A 15,886-nucleotide genomic window follows, 5' to 3' on the forward strand; every position below is an offset into this window, starting at 1 on the left:
GTGTGTGCATAGCTTGTGTTGGCTGTTTTGGGGTCAGGGTTTTTCACTGTTGTTCCACAGAAATAATTAGATCTATGTTAAAGTTTCAGCTGTTATAAAATGGCTGTAAAAATCAAAACTGTAATTCACATAAAACAGTAGCAAAAAGGGCAGGATAGCCCTCATCAAAGCTGCGTGTTCCGTGTGGCAGTAAATAGATGAGGCAGTTCAGAATTCAGAATGGTTGATCCTGCTTCTTAGGCAGGAGATATAGATTAGATGACCTTTCAAAATCCCTTCCTGACCTGGGTTTTGCTAGTCTTTTAACCTCTAAGTGGCAATTGTTTGAGGCTGCTTATGCTTTGCTCGTGACTTTATTCTTCCAGGACTTCAAATGTGTCTTTTGTTCTGCTTGGGTCTGCTGTCTGCTTCCCAAGAACAAGCAGTGATTCTTGCTAGTTTTGCTCCACAATTTAAAATGATCTTCCTTGGATAGATTCATCTTGTGTATTTGTCAACTTTGTATTACGTCTTTGATTTCCCTGCCATATAATTTTTTTCACATTATATTTGCAGTCTTCCCTCCTATACCTATCTTTGCTCTCTGAGCAAAAGCTGAGATGCTTTCTTCTTTACTTTTTAGCAGACTTCCTTTTTTTTTCTTGCTAAAAGTATTTATTATAGAACCTGAGAGTACCTTTTGTCTGTTTTATTGATTGTAACTTTTGATACAGGTAGATATGAATCCACTAACTCTAGGTTTGTGTTTCTAGAGGCAAACTTTTTGAATGGATCTCTCTTTGTTTAGGACTCAAATCAGAGTATTCAAAGTCTAGTTTAAACACCTGAGTAGGACTGTCCAGCTGACTTTACAGGAGGTCTAATGGCAAAAGACCTTCTAATACTCTAAGAGATACTCTTGATAAGGGCCTCACCTTGGCTACATAGAGGACAACCCCCTTGAAACTTAGAGCAGTTGAACTTCTTAATTTTAGCATTTACTTTGTGTGTCAAGTTACCTACTGTGAATTCACTCACCCTTAAAGTAGGATAAAAAATTATTTTCTACTTCTCAGTTATTTTCTGCTATTGTTTTGCATGTCTCTTTCCTTAGAGAAAATGCAGGATTTTAGAAAGATGCATGATCTTACAGGTAAGATTATTGCTTTTTGGATTGTTTTTTGGCCCACCAGGTTTTACTGCATTTGCCTTATTCTGAAGATGTCTAAGTTGTGTTCTCTGAATGTCTGACTCTGGGTTATGATATGCCAGGTAATTGGCCACCTGTCTTCTGCTGATTACTACTGACAGTACAGCTGATGAATCAGTTAATGAGTTCAGTGCAAAGTCAGCCTGTTACATCAGTTCACTGTGTTTTACTGTTAAAATCAAGCTGGCTGACTTGTGCTGGACTGGTGCTGGAGCAGATGAGGAGGGCTCGTGTTGTCTTCCCTCTTGGAAGAAATGTTTCCTCAGGAGAGGTAATTTCTGTATCACTTGTTGAAGTGTTTTTCTTGAGCTTGTTTAGTTAGCTTGAAAGAGAACAGCCACACTATGTAATGGAGAGATTGGAGGGTGATCACAATATTTGTACTACTACTCCTAGTAGTGGTACAGGTACTACTCTATAAGTACCATTGAGACTTAGATTCAATGTGTATCCTTGTCCATCACAACAGTAAAGTAAAATAAGGTGTACTGATAAAATAACAAGCAGAATGTGTTTTTCTTTGCTGTGTTTTTGTCACCTCAGTCTGTCTTTAGCATTTCTAATCTAACCTTCATACCCAGCACCGAATCCTTGTAGAAAGGAACACCATCCAAGCTGCAGGCTTGTAGCTCTCAGAAAAATATGCAGGTGTTTAGTTAAATACTGAAGTCTTTTTTGAGTCTTGTACCTTATAGAAGGTGTTTAGGTGTTTATCTCTTTTCTAGTACTGTGTGTTGAAAGACTTGAATAAAGTAGGTGTATACAAGAAGTGCTGTTTAATCCACAGGAAATACCTCTTCTTTCATTGATCAGAGTAATTTCAAGTGTGAAAGTACCTCAATTTGGGCTTTCTGTGGTATCTGCTACTACTGTAGCAGCAGGAATGATACTGAATTTAACTATGTTGCACTAATTAAAAACAGAACTTTTTTTTTAATGACTAATTAGAAGTAGTACATTTCTTTAGTGACTTGATGAAAGCTTTACACCTGTTCTGGTTGTGAGAAGTGGAAATGAGATGGCTTTTCTGCCAAAATCATGTTTATCTGATAGCTGTAGAGAAAGGGCTGCTCCATTTTTCCACTGTTGTTCATTTTACAATCTGCTTCTCTCACATTTGCGAATGGGGTTATACCACTGTAAAACAGACTGGATCTGTAACACAGAGTGGAAGTCACTGGTGGTGGAGAAACAACCCTAATAATGAAAGACTGACTCTGTATGGGAGAAGGAAATGCTTCCTAATGAATCTAATTTCCCTGCAATAAAAAAAATCATAAATGTGGATGTTTGAAAACTGTACTTTTTTTGGATATTTATGTAATCCTTCATTTGCCAGGTCTGCTCAGTTCTGGGGGAGATGTTGGCTGCTTTGCTGTGTGCGTGCACTTTCAAAGCCCTCTCCTATCCTGTCTCTTTCCCAGCTGTTGGGACTGGAGGGTGTCTCGAGGCAGAGGGTGAGGAAGTGCTTACTGACATCAGGGCTTAAATCTTCCTTTGATATGTTGCCTGGAGGCCGGTGGGGACATAAGGCTGAGGGCCAGATTGGTTTACATTCTGGTTTCCACTGGTGTTTTAGAAACTGGTTAGGGAGGCAAAGAGACATAACATTGAATATCTGAAACTGAATTAATTAAACTCTTGGCAACAGGGTTTGGAAGATGGAACGAGGGGGTGGGGGAAACCAAGTCTGCTCTAGTGATGGATCAGGAAGTGCCCTCAGTAAAGCAGTGAGGTTCTTGCAGATAAGACAAGTCTGGCATTTTGTATCAGAGTAATCTGGGTCAGAGCAAAGCAGAAACATAAGGCGTTTGGTAGAAAGGTGATGGTTAAATGTATTTCTGTAAAGCTCTTGGTGCCTTCAGCTAGGATCCTCATGGGCTCAGCACTGCACTAACATGTGAATTCCCAGTTGCTTCTGTAAAGAACTTGGAACATAAAGACATATCATATGAAAGGTGATGGTGGTGAAGGGTATAAACCAACAAATACTAATTGAAATTAAGAACTTGTAAATAGCTGAATACTGAATGTCGACAAAAAAGTCAGTTCTAGAGTTTCCGGGGAACCTATCCATTGCTAGTTGTGCATATACACTGTAATAGTTCTTTGTGTAATCTACTGGAAATTGCAGGATGCTGCTGCCACATTCTAACAGAAATGCATGGAAAATATTTGGTTACCTTAAGTCTTGTTGACCTGCGACAGTTTTGTCAGGATACAAAGTTTGAGTCTGCTAGGCTAATGAAACTCTTTTGGCCAAGGACTTCGTTTTTTTAGGAATGTGTGCCCATGCCCTAAGGGGATGAAAACAAAGATAAAGTTGAGAGGAAATTTTCCAGAAGGTTTCTATGCTGCCTTTTACTGTCAAAAATTATCTTGAACTTGATGAGACAAGAGAGGAAGAGCCCCCTGGTTCTATCTCTTTAACCTCTCACGAGTTTTGTTCTCTGAATGATTCATTGCATTTTTTTTCTTGTCTTGCTAGATGGGCTGGTGATCCCATTGGTGGAACTGTCTGCAAAACAGGTTGCATTTCACATTCCATTCGAGGTGGTGGAGAAAGTTTATCCTCCAGTGCCTGAGCAACTGCAACTTCGAATTGCCTTCTGGAGTTTCCCAGAAAATGAGGAAGATATCAGGTAATAAATACTATTGCTGTTTCACTGATGCTTAAGAAAAGGTTCTCTTCACTAGAGGAGAATTGTTGTCCATTTGATGTCCCGTGTATTTGGTGCTTCTGCAGTTCCCATGAGCCTTTTGTAGTTCATGGATAGTTTACTGTGTGATATGCTGTGATACTGGGTTTTATTTTGGGGTGAGCTGCCCTGCGTATGTCCCAGGAAAAGCATGTACATGTCCAAGTTCTGGGTGGAAATTAGAGCAGAATAGATGCACCCTTTAATGTGCCTAGTGGTAACTAGTTTGTAGAGTATTGTCCTTATGTTCGTCTTACGAAATGATTGTTCCAGTTTGAATCTGTTGCCGGTGTCAGAGCTTTAACTGGGCTCAGAAACTGCCATGGAGGGCTGGCTCAGTATGCTGTGCAAGCCTTTTGTTGGTGTAATTAGGAGAACCAGAATTTGCTAAGTACATCAATAATCAGTGGATACAGTCAGATGACTGTATTTCTTATGTTTCCACATTTACTGTGTGAGTACAAAGTCAAAAGCTCTGTTTTTTTAGATCTTTTTCCAAGCTTTGCTGAAGCTTTTATACTATAGGAGGCCTACCCATGGACTGTGCATGCAGAATTTTGTTGCAAAGTAGTGATATTACACTCTTGGAGAAGGAATCTTCCCAAAAGCTCTTGGATACATTTGTCTAAGGTTCTGGTGTCAGATGGGGGAGTAATGCCAGAAGTGCTGATGTAAGATCACCTGTGAGGAAAGAGAGCAAGCCAGCTGGTTGTATATGCTCATTATTCTGAGGAGCACAGGTGTAAAAAGTAATCACGTCAGCACGCAGGTAATTAATCTAGAGGGAGTTTTTACTGTGGCATGCTAACATTAGACCTTGAATTATACTGTATATAAAATCTTGATTTTAGGCTATGAATGAGTTTGTATTTCAGAGCCTTGTGTTGTAATTCCTCAAAATGCCAGTGGCTTTTGCACAAAGCCAGTTAAGAAGAGACTAATGATTTTTGTGGTTGAATTGTAATGTGGAAATGGCAGAAGAAAGCTGGACTTCATATTAATGATAGTAAGGATTTTTCAGAAGCCATGTCAGCAAAGAGGACACTGTGAAGTTTCTCAAAACTAGACCTGCACTGACATGTTATGTTTATCTCTTGCAGATTGTACTCCTGTTTGGCCAATGGCAGTGCAGACGAGTTCCAGCGAGGGGAGCAGCTGTTCCGGGTTAGGGCTGTCAAAGACCCTCTCCAGATAGGTAAGAACACTGCAGCTCCACATCTCTAGGTACTTCAGATTCCCAAAATCATATCTGCAATGGCACGGCAGTGCTATGATTGTGTCTCAAAACAAGTTTTTCTGGCATCCCAGCTTAAACTCCCTGCCAAATGTATTCTTTGTGATGTCTTGAGCTAAATGCTGTGTTTATTTTGGCCTCAATCAGCTCAGCTGTGAAACTGACTGAAAGGCGAGGAATAGTGAGAGATCCTTAATCTGCATTTTGCAAAAAACTACATAGGAAGCCTTTGTCTTCATAATGCTTAAATTCCTCTCTCCTAAAGAGAACCTGACTTTCTCTTTGTCTGATCAAATGAATGCCTTGCCCAAAGTACGTGTATGGCACAGAGGAGGTTTGCAAGGTTTAATTATTCTTGCAGCAAAAGAGTTTTATTAATAGTACAGTTACTCAGTGTAGTATTTTGGCAGGCGGAAATCCCTGTTGCTGGACAGTGGGTTTATAGCTTCTCCTACCTTATCTTGTTCTTTTTATGTTTCGTGGCTATAGAAGCTAATCTTGTCTTATACAAAGAATTGGACTCAGGATTTTTCATTAAATCCTTTGAAGCAATGAAGCATATTGAGGTGGTGTTTCCAGTAACAGCTGTTTGATGGGAAGGTATTATGTGAAATAAAGATACTAGGGTATCAAGGTGGACCATGTCAGTCCAATCACTTTTTTTCTGCAAATGTAAGCTTCAGAATTAAAATATTCATTGGCATGTGAGAACTGAGCCTGGTTGTAATAAGAAAAATGCTAATATTAAAAGCTGTATAATGTTAAGGAAGAAATTTAGGAAATTTCCTATATTTTCCTGTGATGAGTGATAGAGACTTCTGTGAGCCTGTTCACTTAACAGCATCAGTAACATTTAAACCACAGTGATCAGTGAAATGAAGAAATTTAGGTAAAGAACCCTCAGAAAGGGAATGAAAGGGAGACATACTATAAAGGTTTTGGGGGAACAAAAAGAGAAGGAGATAGCCATTAAGGGATGCAAATTGCTAGAGACTGATGAACTATTACCTGAATATAGGGTAAAGCATCTGAAAGGGTTTTACCTCGTCCCATCTCTACTGTAACAACAGTAGCAGGAATTCTTGGGTATGGAAGTGATTCCTCATACTAAAGATTGAGTTGTCAGTAAGACCAGATAATAGTTTTGGAACATCAGCATCAGTTTGGAGATTGAGATAAATAGGATTAAACTGACTTTTGAGGGCATTCATAATCTCCCAATGTCAGGACTGAAATGCTGAGAGGCCTTTAAGGCATCTGCTAAACTTAAGGAAGCCAAATGTTTGAGAAAGAGAAAATGAGTTAAAATGCAACTGGCTGAAATTCAGTAAATCCTGGGACTTCCACAGTGGAAAAGAGCTGAATATTGAATAGACAGTAGTAAGACTGTGGTCAGAACTTGTTTCAATAATACTTTAAAAAGGTGAGGAGATGTAAAGCAATGTAAATGAACAAAGGCTGGGAATATGAATGCAAAACCTGTCCTTGGGGAAGGAGGAGTAAGGAAAAAGAGGAGGTGGGGAGTGATACAGGGGAGAAAGTGCACATACAGCAGCTGGGCTTCTTGACAAGTGTGTGGAAGGGCAGGAAGAAATTTTGTTTAAACAGTTACATTCTTCTTAGTAGAGGAACTGTATCTAATGGAAGGTGGTTTTTTCCAGGAACAGCAGCCCAGAAGAACAGGTGGGGTGAATATATTTTCAGTTGTCTACTCCAGATGATATTAAAGTGTGTGGCTGCAGTTTTGAGTTTCATATACTGACAAAGGGGAAACGAAACACAGGAAATGAAGCAGCCCTTGAGATGGGATTTGATTTGGAGAGGGATTGAGCAGTGCACTGTGATATTGTGATCAATAGGACAAAGCTTGACATGTGTTTTATGCTCTTTTTGTCCCATTTCCCTTTGCAGTTTAGATTATTTTTTAAACATAAATGATTAATCTCCACTCTTTAGAGGTTCTCCTATCTTGGTTTAAAATAAACAAATGTCCAAAATTGCCTTGCTTTACTTCCTGTCTAAAAGCTTTTGTTCAGCTCTTGTTTTCCTGCTTCTGTTAGCCCTATGAAGGCTACAGAGGAAGTTCTTAAATTCTAAACAGAGGTATATTTGCTTTCATTGTGGTAGGGACATCAGAACTACCAAACAGTGATGAAGAAGGCTTGGAATGTACTTTGCAAGAAGTGTTCTTAGGAGGGTGCTGTTGTCTCACAGGTCGCTTAGATCTTGTTCATTCAAGTTGCTTACTGAGTAGCTTGGGATATTTCCAATCTATGCATTAGCACCTGAAATCGTGAGGACTAATAGGACCTCAGAAAATTATTAAGCAGACCCAAGATTTCACAATAGTTGAGTTTCATGATAAAATAAATACTAAAAGCAGAAGACATTGACATAGCAAAAATTCTGAAAAATGGATTTTAACCTGCAGGAAGCATACATTTCACTTGGATACTTTTCCTGAAAGATTAAGTTTCAGGTTTAGAGCAGTGAGAAGGATAGCCTATGGACTGAAAAAGAAGCCATCTCTATTTTGCAGGTTCTAGTCTAGGCAACAGTTGAGTATTTCCAGCTTTTACATTTGGTCAAACCATGTGGTTCTCCCCTTTGGAAGAAGAGACAGGCGTCTCAGGAGGACTGCAAGGGTGTTGTGAGTTTATGCAGGGAGAAAATTAGAAGGGCCAAATCCCAGCTAGAATGTAATCTGGTTACTGGCATTAAAGACAACAAAAATGTTTTTACAAATACGTGAGGAACAAAAGGAAGGCTAAGGAGAATCTCCATCCTTTATTGGATGTGGGGGGAAACACAGGGATAAAGAATGAGGAAAAGTCTGAGGTGCTTAATGCCTTCCTTGCCTCAGTCTCTAATAACAAGACCAGCTGTCCTGGGGGTACCCAGCCCCCTGAGCTGGAAGACAGGGAGCAGAATGAAGCCCCTGTGAGCCAGGAGGAAATGGTCAGTGACCTATTGTGCCATTTAAGAAAAACACCAACAAATCCATGGGGCCTGATGGGATCCACCCAAGGGAGTGGGAGCTGTTGGGAGAGCTCACCAAGCCACTCTCCGTCATTTACCAGCAGCCCTGGTTAACCAGGAGGTCCCAGCTGACTGGTTGTTAGCAAATGTAAAACCCACCTATGAGAAGGGGAGGAAGGAGGATTTGGGGAACTACAGGTCTGTGAGCCTGAGCTCAGTGCCAGGGAAGGTCACAGAGCAGATGATCTTGAGTGCCATCACACTGCACATGCAGGACACCAGGGGATCAGGCCCAGCCAGCTTGGGTTTATGAAAGGCAGGTCCTGCCTGACTAACCTGATCTCCTATGACAAGGTGACCTGCTTAGTGGATGAGGAAAAGGCTGTGTGTGTTGTTTACCTGGACTTCAGTAAAGCCTCTAACACTGTCTCCCACAGCGTTCTCTTGGTTACTCATGGCTTGAATGGCTACACTTCTGCTGGGTAAAAACTGTCTGGACAGGATTTGCACCAGGGGTGGTTGGATATTATGAAAAATTTCTTCACTGAAAGGGTGGTCAGGCATTAGAACAAGCTGTCCGGGGAAGTGATGGAGTCATCATCCCTGGAAGCATTAAAAAACCACATGTATGTAGCACTTGGGGACATGGTTTAAGGGTAAACGTGGTACTGCCAGGTTAACACTTGGAGTCAGTGATCCTAGAGGTCTTTTCCAACCCTGAAGATTCTGCGATCCTTTAATTGTTCTTGGTAAAAGAAACCCTTAGTTATAATTCAGATTTCTGTCCTGGTGAGGTTTCCTGTGTCATCCCATAAACATCCATTAGCAGTGAGAGAGTCAGACAGGTTCAGCAAGCTACAGATTGAGTTGAAGCTTCTGATATGTCATGCAAAAGCCCTTAAATTTTGTCGTTTGTTATAAGTGTTCTTCCGTCATTGCATTATCAGCTAACTGTCTTCATATACAAAAAGGAATGTCATGGTAGAAGCTTGATAAGAATGTATAACTTTGATCCATTCTTCTCTAACACCTTTTGAATACTTCTTTTTTGCAGTGAAACAGAATTGCTACAATTCCACCTTGTGAAATGCTTTATTTGCTTATGTGAAAAGCAGGGCATTAGTCTGAAAAGCTTTTAGTATAACAGCTGAAATGTTTGGGTTGTATTATCCAAGTGTGGAACATAAATTAGAACTGTATCAAGTAATAGGCAGCACAGTAACTTTGTGTGAATGCCTTCTTTTGTTTTGATTCTGTTCCAATTGCTAAAATGGGTGGTATTATGTGTACTAATCAAAATAATCACCCACATCAGGAAGAGGATTTGAATTCTGGTGAACAAGAGAAATAGAAAGGTTAAGCAAGGTAAGAGCAAGTTTGTATTGGTAAGGGAATGATGCTTTGAGGAGGAAATGATGCACGTTATTTTAAATGGAATTAATTTAGTAGGTCACATGCACTCCTGAACACTATCATTATTATGATCTCATGATAGGATAATAAAAACTTAGTAGTGTGGATTCATAATGTACTTTCTTGTCCTGAGGATGCAGAAACTATTTCAATCATCTGTCCCAAGCCATACTTGAGGTAGTCTGTTGGAATGGTGTTTGCTTATGGCTTTGATACCCTCGGTGCTTTCTGTGCTTCATTAAAACTGAGTTCCAGGTTAGCAGAAGGGTTTTGAAGATGATATTCATTGCTCTAGAGGATGACTAGAGATGCTGACAGGCATCTTCAAGAAAGGTAGAAGATTCATGCTCATGATGGCCTTTTCGTGCTCACATATGTGTCCCTGGATGAGCATTGTGTCCACAGGAAGTGTACTGCATTATGAGTACAGCTGGTGTGCACTGTACGTGAGTTTACATAAACCTAAGCCTTGTTAAAGTCCTTTGTCATCCTGCCTGAGATGAGATCCATAATTTATTCATTTGTGATCACTGATTAATGGGGCTGGATTCATTCAAGTGTTATTTCTGAAATTTCCATTGATTTTAGGCTAATCAAGAGGGGTTTTCTGTTTTCTGAGTAGATGATTTATAAACATGGGATATTTAGAAAATTGCAAGGAGGTGCATAATTAATGAGAAGTGGGTAGTTTCTGAAGCCACAAAGTGAAACTAAGTGTTCAGGTTAAGTGCTGCCTTCTTTAGATGACTGTAAAATTGTGGAAGTTGATTGACTTGGAAAAAATTCCGAACCTATTTGGAAATAATACCCAGCCTGTTCTGCACTGTTGCCAGAGTTAGCACAGAAGTTAATGCCTGAAATACGTACAGTCTAGCTTTGACCCTGTGAGCAAAACCCAACACTTTTCAGTGATGACTTCATCCAGTTCTGTTCTTCTCTGTTAAATAGTAATAGAAATAAATAAATTAATGTGTTAAAAGCTGGTATTTTTGAACCTCTTATAACACATTATGCTTCTGTACTAATATTCAGCCATAGCTGTTTGGGAAGAAACAAGTGCTGGAGACTCTAGATCCACATCCGTGTATGGATGTTGTTACTTGACGCGTTGTCTCAACGTTTAAATGGCATATACCTAAATTTCCATGCTAGCTCAAACTGTTGCCCAGCTACCCAAAGAGTAACTCTGGCGTTTTCAATTTCGCAGGTTTCCATCTGAGTGCCACCGTGGTGCCCCCGCAGATGGTGCCGCCCAAGGGCGCGTACAACGTGGCGGTGATGTTTGACCGGTGCAGGATCACGTCGTGCAGCTGCACCTGCGGGGCTGGAGCCAAGTGGTGTGCTCACGTCGTGGCGCTCTGCCTCTTCCGCATCCACAATGTACGCCTGGAAATGCAGTTCTGCTCTCTCCCGGCCATCTTCTCTGAGTCTCTCCTCATTACAGCTTTATGCAGCACACACTCTCTTTAGGAAAGCTGTTTCTGGCACTCCTTTTGGTTACAGATTGTGCAAATATGCGCTCACAGTTGTGGTCTGCAGAGTGAATTGTCTGAGGCTCTAAACTGTGGAATGTCTTTTGATAATGTGCAGATTGCTTTTTGGCCCCTTCCTGTTTCTCATTTAAATGCTAGAATTACTCATTCCTTCTTCATCCCTGCAAGGGGTGAAAGGTCACTAAATAGTTAGTCTTTTAATAAAAGTCTTTGTAAGTATAAAGCTCGTTCTTTACATTGTTTGATCAGAGTGCAGAAGGAAAGTAATTTTGATCACTGTTGGCCTTTCACTGGCTCATTTTAACACATACTGGCTGATAAGTGTAATTTTGACTTGCAGGTTTCAAACACTCAGTTAAGTTTGTTATGTTTTTATTTAAGTGCTTTTATTCTGTGTGGCCTTCTATAGAGCCAAAAGTAGGCATTTTATGCTCCAACCAAATTCAGTTGAAAATGTGTAGAATCAGCATTAAATACACCAGTTGAACCCGGGCCTCGGCGGTGACAGCACCGCGTCCTTAACCTCTAGACCACCACTCCCCGGGCAGATGGAGCTCGTTAGCCCTGTAAGGCAATCCATCTACGTCCTGAGGACCTCGCTGCCACCGTCCAAGCATGCTTGGCCCCGGCAGATGAACCTCAGGATTAAAGGGTGGGCTCAGTTCCGCGCACACTGTGTCTCACCTAAAAAATCCAGTGCGCAGGCTGGAAGGTGTAAAAACCTTCCCTGGTTCTTTGTTCACGAAGACTGGCCGTTACACACACCAGTTGAGGGTTCAGTCTTGCATACAGTTTCATTTCTTCTGTCTTAGGGAAGGATTAAGCTTTGGTGATTGAAAGGAACAGATTTTCTGCTGTCATAGAACATTTTATACCTAACGTGCTTATGATCAACTCCAGATTTTTAAACAAGTGCTAGTAACCTGCTGAAGCTTGTTAAGATTTCACAATGGACAATTGTAATTAGCTTAAATGGATACTCTTGTGAAATCATCAGAATATCAGTATACTTTCTGTACTTAGGACTAGAGAGTTGGCAAAAAAATGGGTTCTACTTTGAATTATTAGTTTGAGTTTAAAAAGGTAGGTATGCAGAGTGATGATAGAAAACAAATTTTCATTTATATTATTTGCAGTTGGAAAATTTGGACCCTGTGTAAGATAAAAAAAATTTTCCCCTCCAATCCTTTCTTTACCTGAAAAATGGTAGTGAAAGGGTTTTTCATGTCTGTATGAACTGCCTGCTGACACTAGCAATTTAAGAGCCAAGGTATATTTCTCTGTGTAGATAAGACAATATCAGAAATGTCTTTATTACCAAACTGCTCTTGCCTGTTTACAGTTTAAATTTTAAGTAGGGCGTTTTTGTTCTATAGAGTGAAAAAGAAATAAACTAGTGATGGGGGCTTTTTTTATAATCTAAGTTTTTCTAAGATATGGGAAGAGATCGATTTTAATACTGAATTAAAAACTCCAGTGAGATAAGTGAGGTGTTTGTGATTCTGTGAAACAGTCTCCAGCAGAGCTGATTGGTTTGCCAGAAGCTTAAGGTTTGTTTTAGCGGTTTGTTTGTGAAATCTCTGCCAGTATTTGTGCAATTGCTAGCAACAACAGATCCTAAGCACAGCTGTTAAAGCAGTTTCCTTGAAAAAAACCTCTCAAAAACAGCTTTTATGAAGCCAAGACAGCTTATTTGCATCTTATCTGCAACACGCCACTTAATTTCAGAGATAAAAAAAAAATTGGCCATCAAGACCAAGCATGATGTGCATCAACATAGCTGATGTTCATGACACTTCATCCTTTTAGTGGACACAGCTTTGTTAAGTCTGCCCTGTTAATGGTGGTTTGTATCTCCTTTTCTTTCTTCAGGCATCTGCAGTATGCTTGCGAGCACCTGTTTCTGAGTCTTTGTCTCGGCTACAAAGAGACCAATTGCAAAAATTTGCTCAGTACCTAATCAGTGAACTTCCACAACAGGTAAGTGGAGACAATTGATGTGACTGACTTTTTTTTGTTAAATTCAGCTATCTTTATTCTGGGTCAATTGATATGATGTCTTTTGTTGCAGGATAACCAGTCATGCTATTCAATTTGAGCTGCTGGGAAGGCATTCAGTTCTTGCTCTTTTCAGGCTTTGCTGTTCTATTATTTGACAATTGTCTATTGCCAAGTAAAAGATTAGAACTGTCTTAAAAGGAGAGAGTGGTGACTATTCATATCAGGATGAATATGTGCTGAGCTTGTGGAAGATTAGACACAATAAATAAATGCATGATCATGGAAAACTTAGCCCAAATCGAGTTGTTTCTTTTTGTGTGTATTTGGTTAGCTGAGTGGAGAAGACTGCCCAGGGAAGGTATTGTATATGTCTTAAGTGGGCACTTTCTAATGCACCCAGCTGGTGACATTTTGACTTCCCCCAGAGTGGCTTCTTGGGGATTCATAAGAATCATTTGGAAAATAAGGGACATGAAATAACGTTTGTCAAAGGCAAAGTCTGATGTCTCATTCCTTACGTATCTGTGTTCAAGGTCAGATCTTTTATATCATCTACCTAAAATGATTGCACAAAATGCACGGGAATAGCCCAGTGATTGTGAAATGTCTACTTTAAAAATATAAGGGCTTGGCAACTTTTTAATGCTAACTCCAACTAAAGGAGATTGAGGAAAACTGACCTGCATGGGTATCTGTCACATTTCAGTAGTGCATTCATAATGCACTTCTAAGTAGGAGTTAGATGACTGTCAGCATGTGCCTAAAATTCATATTATGGTGCTGTGCTTTGGACACTAAGACATTCTATTGCTAAAATGTCCTCTAAATTTCCTACAGAAATACTAGTCTTATGAGAAGAAATAGAGGAATCATATGATATGAAAGTGAAATAAAAATATTGCTTTCTTGTTACTGACAGATGAGCACCAATAGCATGTGCTTTTTGCTGCATTATGTAACAGCCAAAGCTTTTCTTCTCTCAGTGAGGACTCTGACCTTAATGTCCCATAGTCTGGTGCTTAATAGAGGAGGGTTTTGAAAGACTAGTAGTGGTGGTAGTTGTTTCCTGAATGACATGTTTTCTTTCAGATATTTTGTGTCTGCTCCTTTCTACAAGGTTTATTTCTCCTTTGGTCGGGTGTACCAACTGTGCACCAGGAACATCTGAATTAATCAACTATTGCTATTTGCCACATAATCTGATGGATGCTGCCCAACGGAAAAACTTGGGGTTTATTGGCAGATATATTTTAACCTGTATTGTGTAATTCCTTTGAAAAAGGCAAGGCCCACCAGTCTTACTTTCCGTCTTCAAGATTTCTGGATGGAGACAGATACTCTGATACCTTGGGGCCCCATATTTTGACTACATGATGTAGAATTAGAGTAGGCTGTACACATGATTCTATTTTATCCATATTTCCAGTTTGTCAACATGGTACAGTAATATAATGCTGAATTACTTTCAAGTGTAGGGGAGTGGTGGTCTGTAGGAATGCAGCTAGATAAGATGTTTTTCAAAATCTCTGTAGAAAGTGTTTAGTGTATCTATGAAAATGACAGTGATTCTGAGCAGCTGGAATTTCTTACCTAGTTCTTTGCCCAAGAACTGTTTCCCCTTATGAAGCCAGTACTCCTATTCCTGTTACGTATGAATATCTTGGCAAAAATGCCTGAAGGAGGGTCACTGCAAGTCCCTGATACTTCAGCCTTAAGGTGTGATGTTGCCTAGACCTGTGACTTTTCTGCTTTGCGGTGATTCAAAATCTGTAGTAGTGGACAAAAGGTACAAGAATAGCTTAATGCTGAGTTTGTTTCTTCAGATGATTAAAATGTAAAATATCCTTCTGAAGCATTTTTATCTTCCATTTGTTTGAGATGGATCTGTATTATTTGCAAATACAGGTCCTTTGCTTTACTTCAGCGGTTGCATGGAAAGAGTGAGGGTTATCAGATATTCTGTTGCAAGTCATTTAAATCCAAACTATATGGATTAACAGTTTACCTATTGTAAGTGTACATACTAAAGGCTAAAAGAATCTGCAGTTTCAACCCAGATCTAGTTTGGGAAAAAGCTCTTTCTATTCTGCACTTCTCTTTCAAGAATAGCATGTTAAGGGTATATCTACATAGGATTTTACAGTCGGGTGTGAGCCTTCTTTGCTTATGCTCTGAGCTGTGCAGAAGCTATGATTAGTTTAGTGCTGAAATTACATTAGCTTATTAGTGAGTCCCTTTGCTAACAGGGTGGTAAATAAGCTAACATCTGCCCAAAAAGTTAATTATGAATGTATTTTATAGTTTGTTCCCATGTTCCCGTCAGTTTGGATTTCAGAGAAATGATTTAGGAACAAGAAATAAAAACTTCCAAAGTGCAGGAAAATGGTGACCTTGACAGCAGTGACTTCCCTACCTCTCAAAATTAGCTACAGTATCATTCTCTGTGGGCTCTTATTCCTCAAGAAATGAGAAAGGAGCTAATAATCTGTGATGCTTTTGTTTACTTAGAGTGTGACCGCAGAAAGTGAGCCGTGCATAGGTCTTGGCTTTGAGAAAGGAGAGATGTGCCAGCTGGTTGCCATTGTGTGATCTTTAGCACCCTCTGTCGTCCTTTCTGAAAACATAGTACTGTGTGTTCGATACTTCTGAAATTACCTGAGTGATTCTGCAATGATCATTAGCTGAATGTATCAGGATAAGAAATACTGTGTGTGTTAAAAGTCTGCTTCATGTTTTCAGATCCTTCCAACAGCTCAGCGTTTGCTGGATGAGCTTCTGTCTTCTCAGTCTACTGCCATCAACACAGTGTGCGGAGCCCCAGGTAACTAATGTGTCTTATTTCAGTAACCTGTGTCACAGATTGCTGTGGATGTATTTC

The 15,886-nt window shown here is 39.9% G+C and overlaps 1 protein-coding gene across 2 annotated transcripts in view; it reads left to right on the forward strand.

The window, feature by feature from the left end:
• ZSWIM8 (zinc finger SWIM-type containing 8) overlaps positions 1-15,886 on the forward strand; it is a 57,440-nt gene that overhangs the window by 16,679 nt on the left and 24,875 nt on the right. For both annotated transcript variants that reach the window (XM_027885156.1, XM_027885157.1), the window contains exons 2-6: positions 3,678-3,831; positions 4,989-5,083; positions 10,722-10,894; positions 12,880-12,987; positions 15,748-15,829. In XM_027885156.1, the coding sequence (XP_027740957.1) occupies positions 3,678-3,831; positions 4,989-5,083; positions 10,722-10,894; positions 12,880-12,987; positions 15,748-15,829 (612 nt within the window). The remainder of the gene's footprint in view (positions 1-3,677; positions 3,832-4,988; positions 5,084-10,721; positions 10,895-12,879; positions 12,988-15,747; positions 15,830-15,886) is intronic.

This window comes from Empidonax traillii, unplaced genomic scaffold (assembly GCF_003031625.1).
Source record: "Empidonax traillii isolate 1590-97213 ecotype Southwest subspecies unplaced genomic scaffold, ASM303162v1 scaffold162:size863265, whole genome shotgun sequence".
Lineage (NCBI taxonomy): Eukaryota > Metazoa > Chordata > Aves > Passeriformes > Tyrannidae > Empidonax > Empidonax traillii.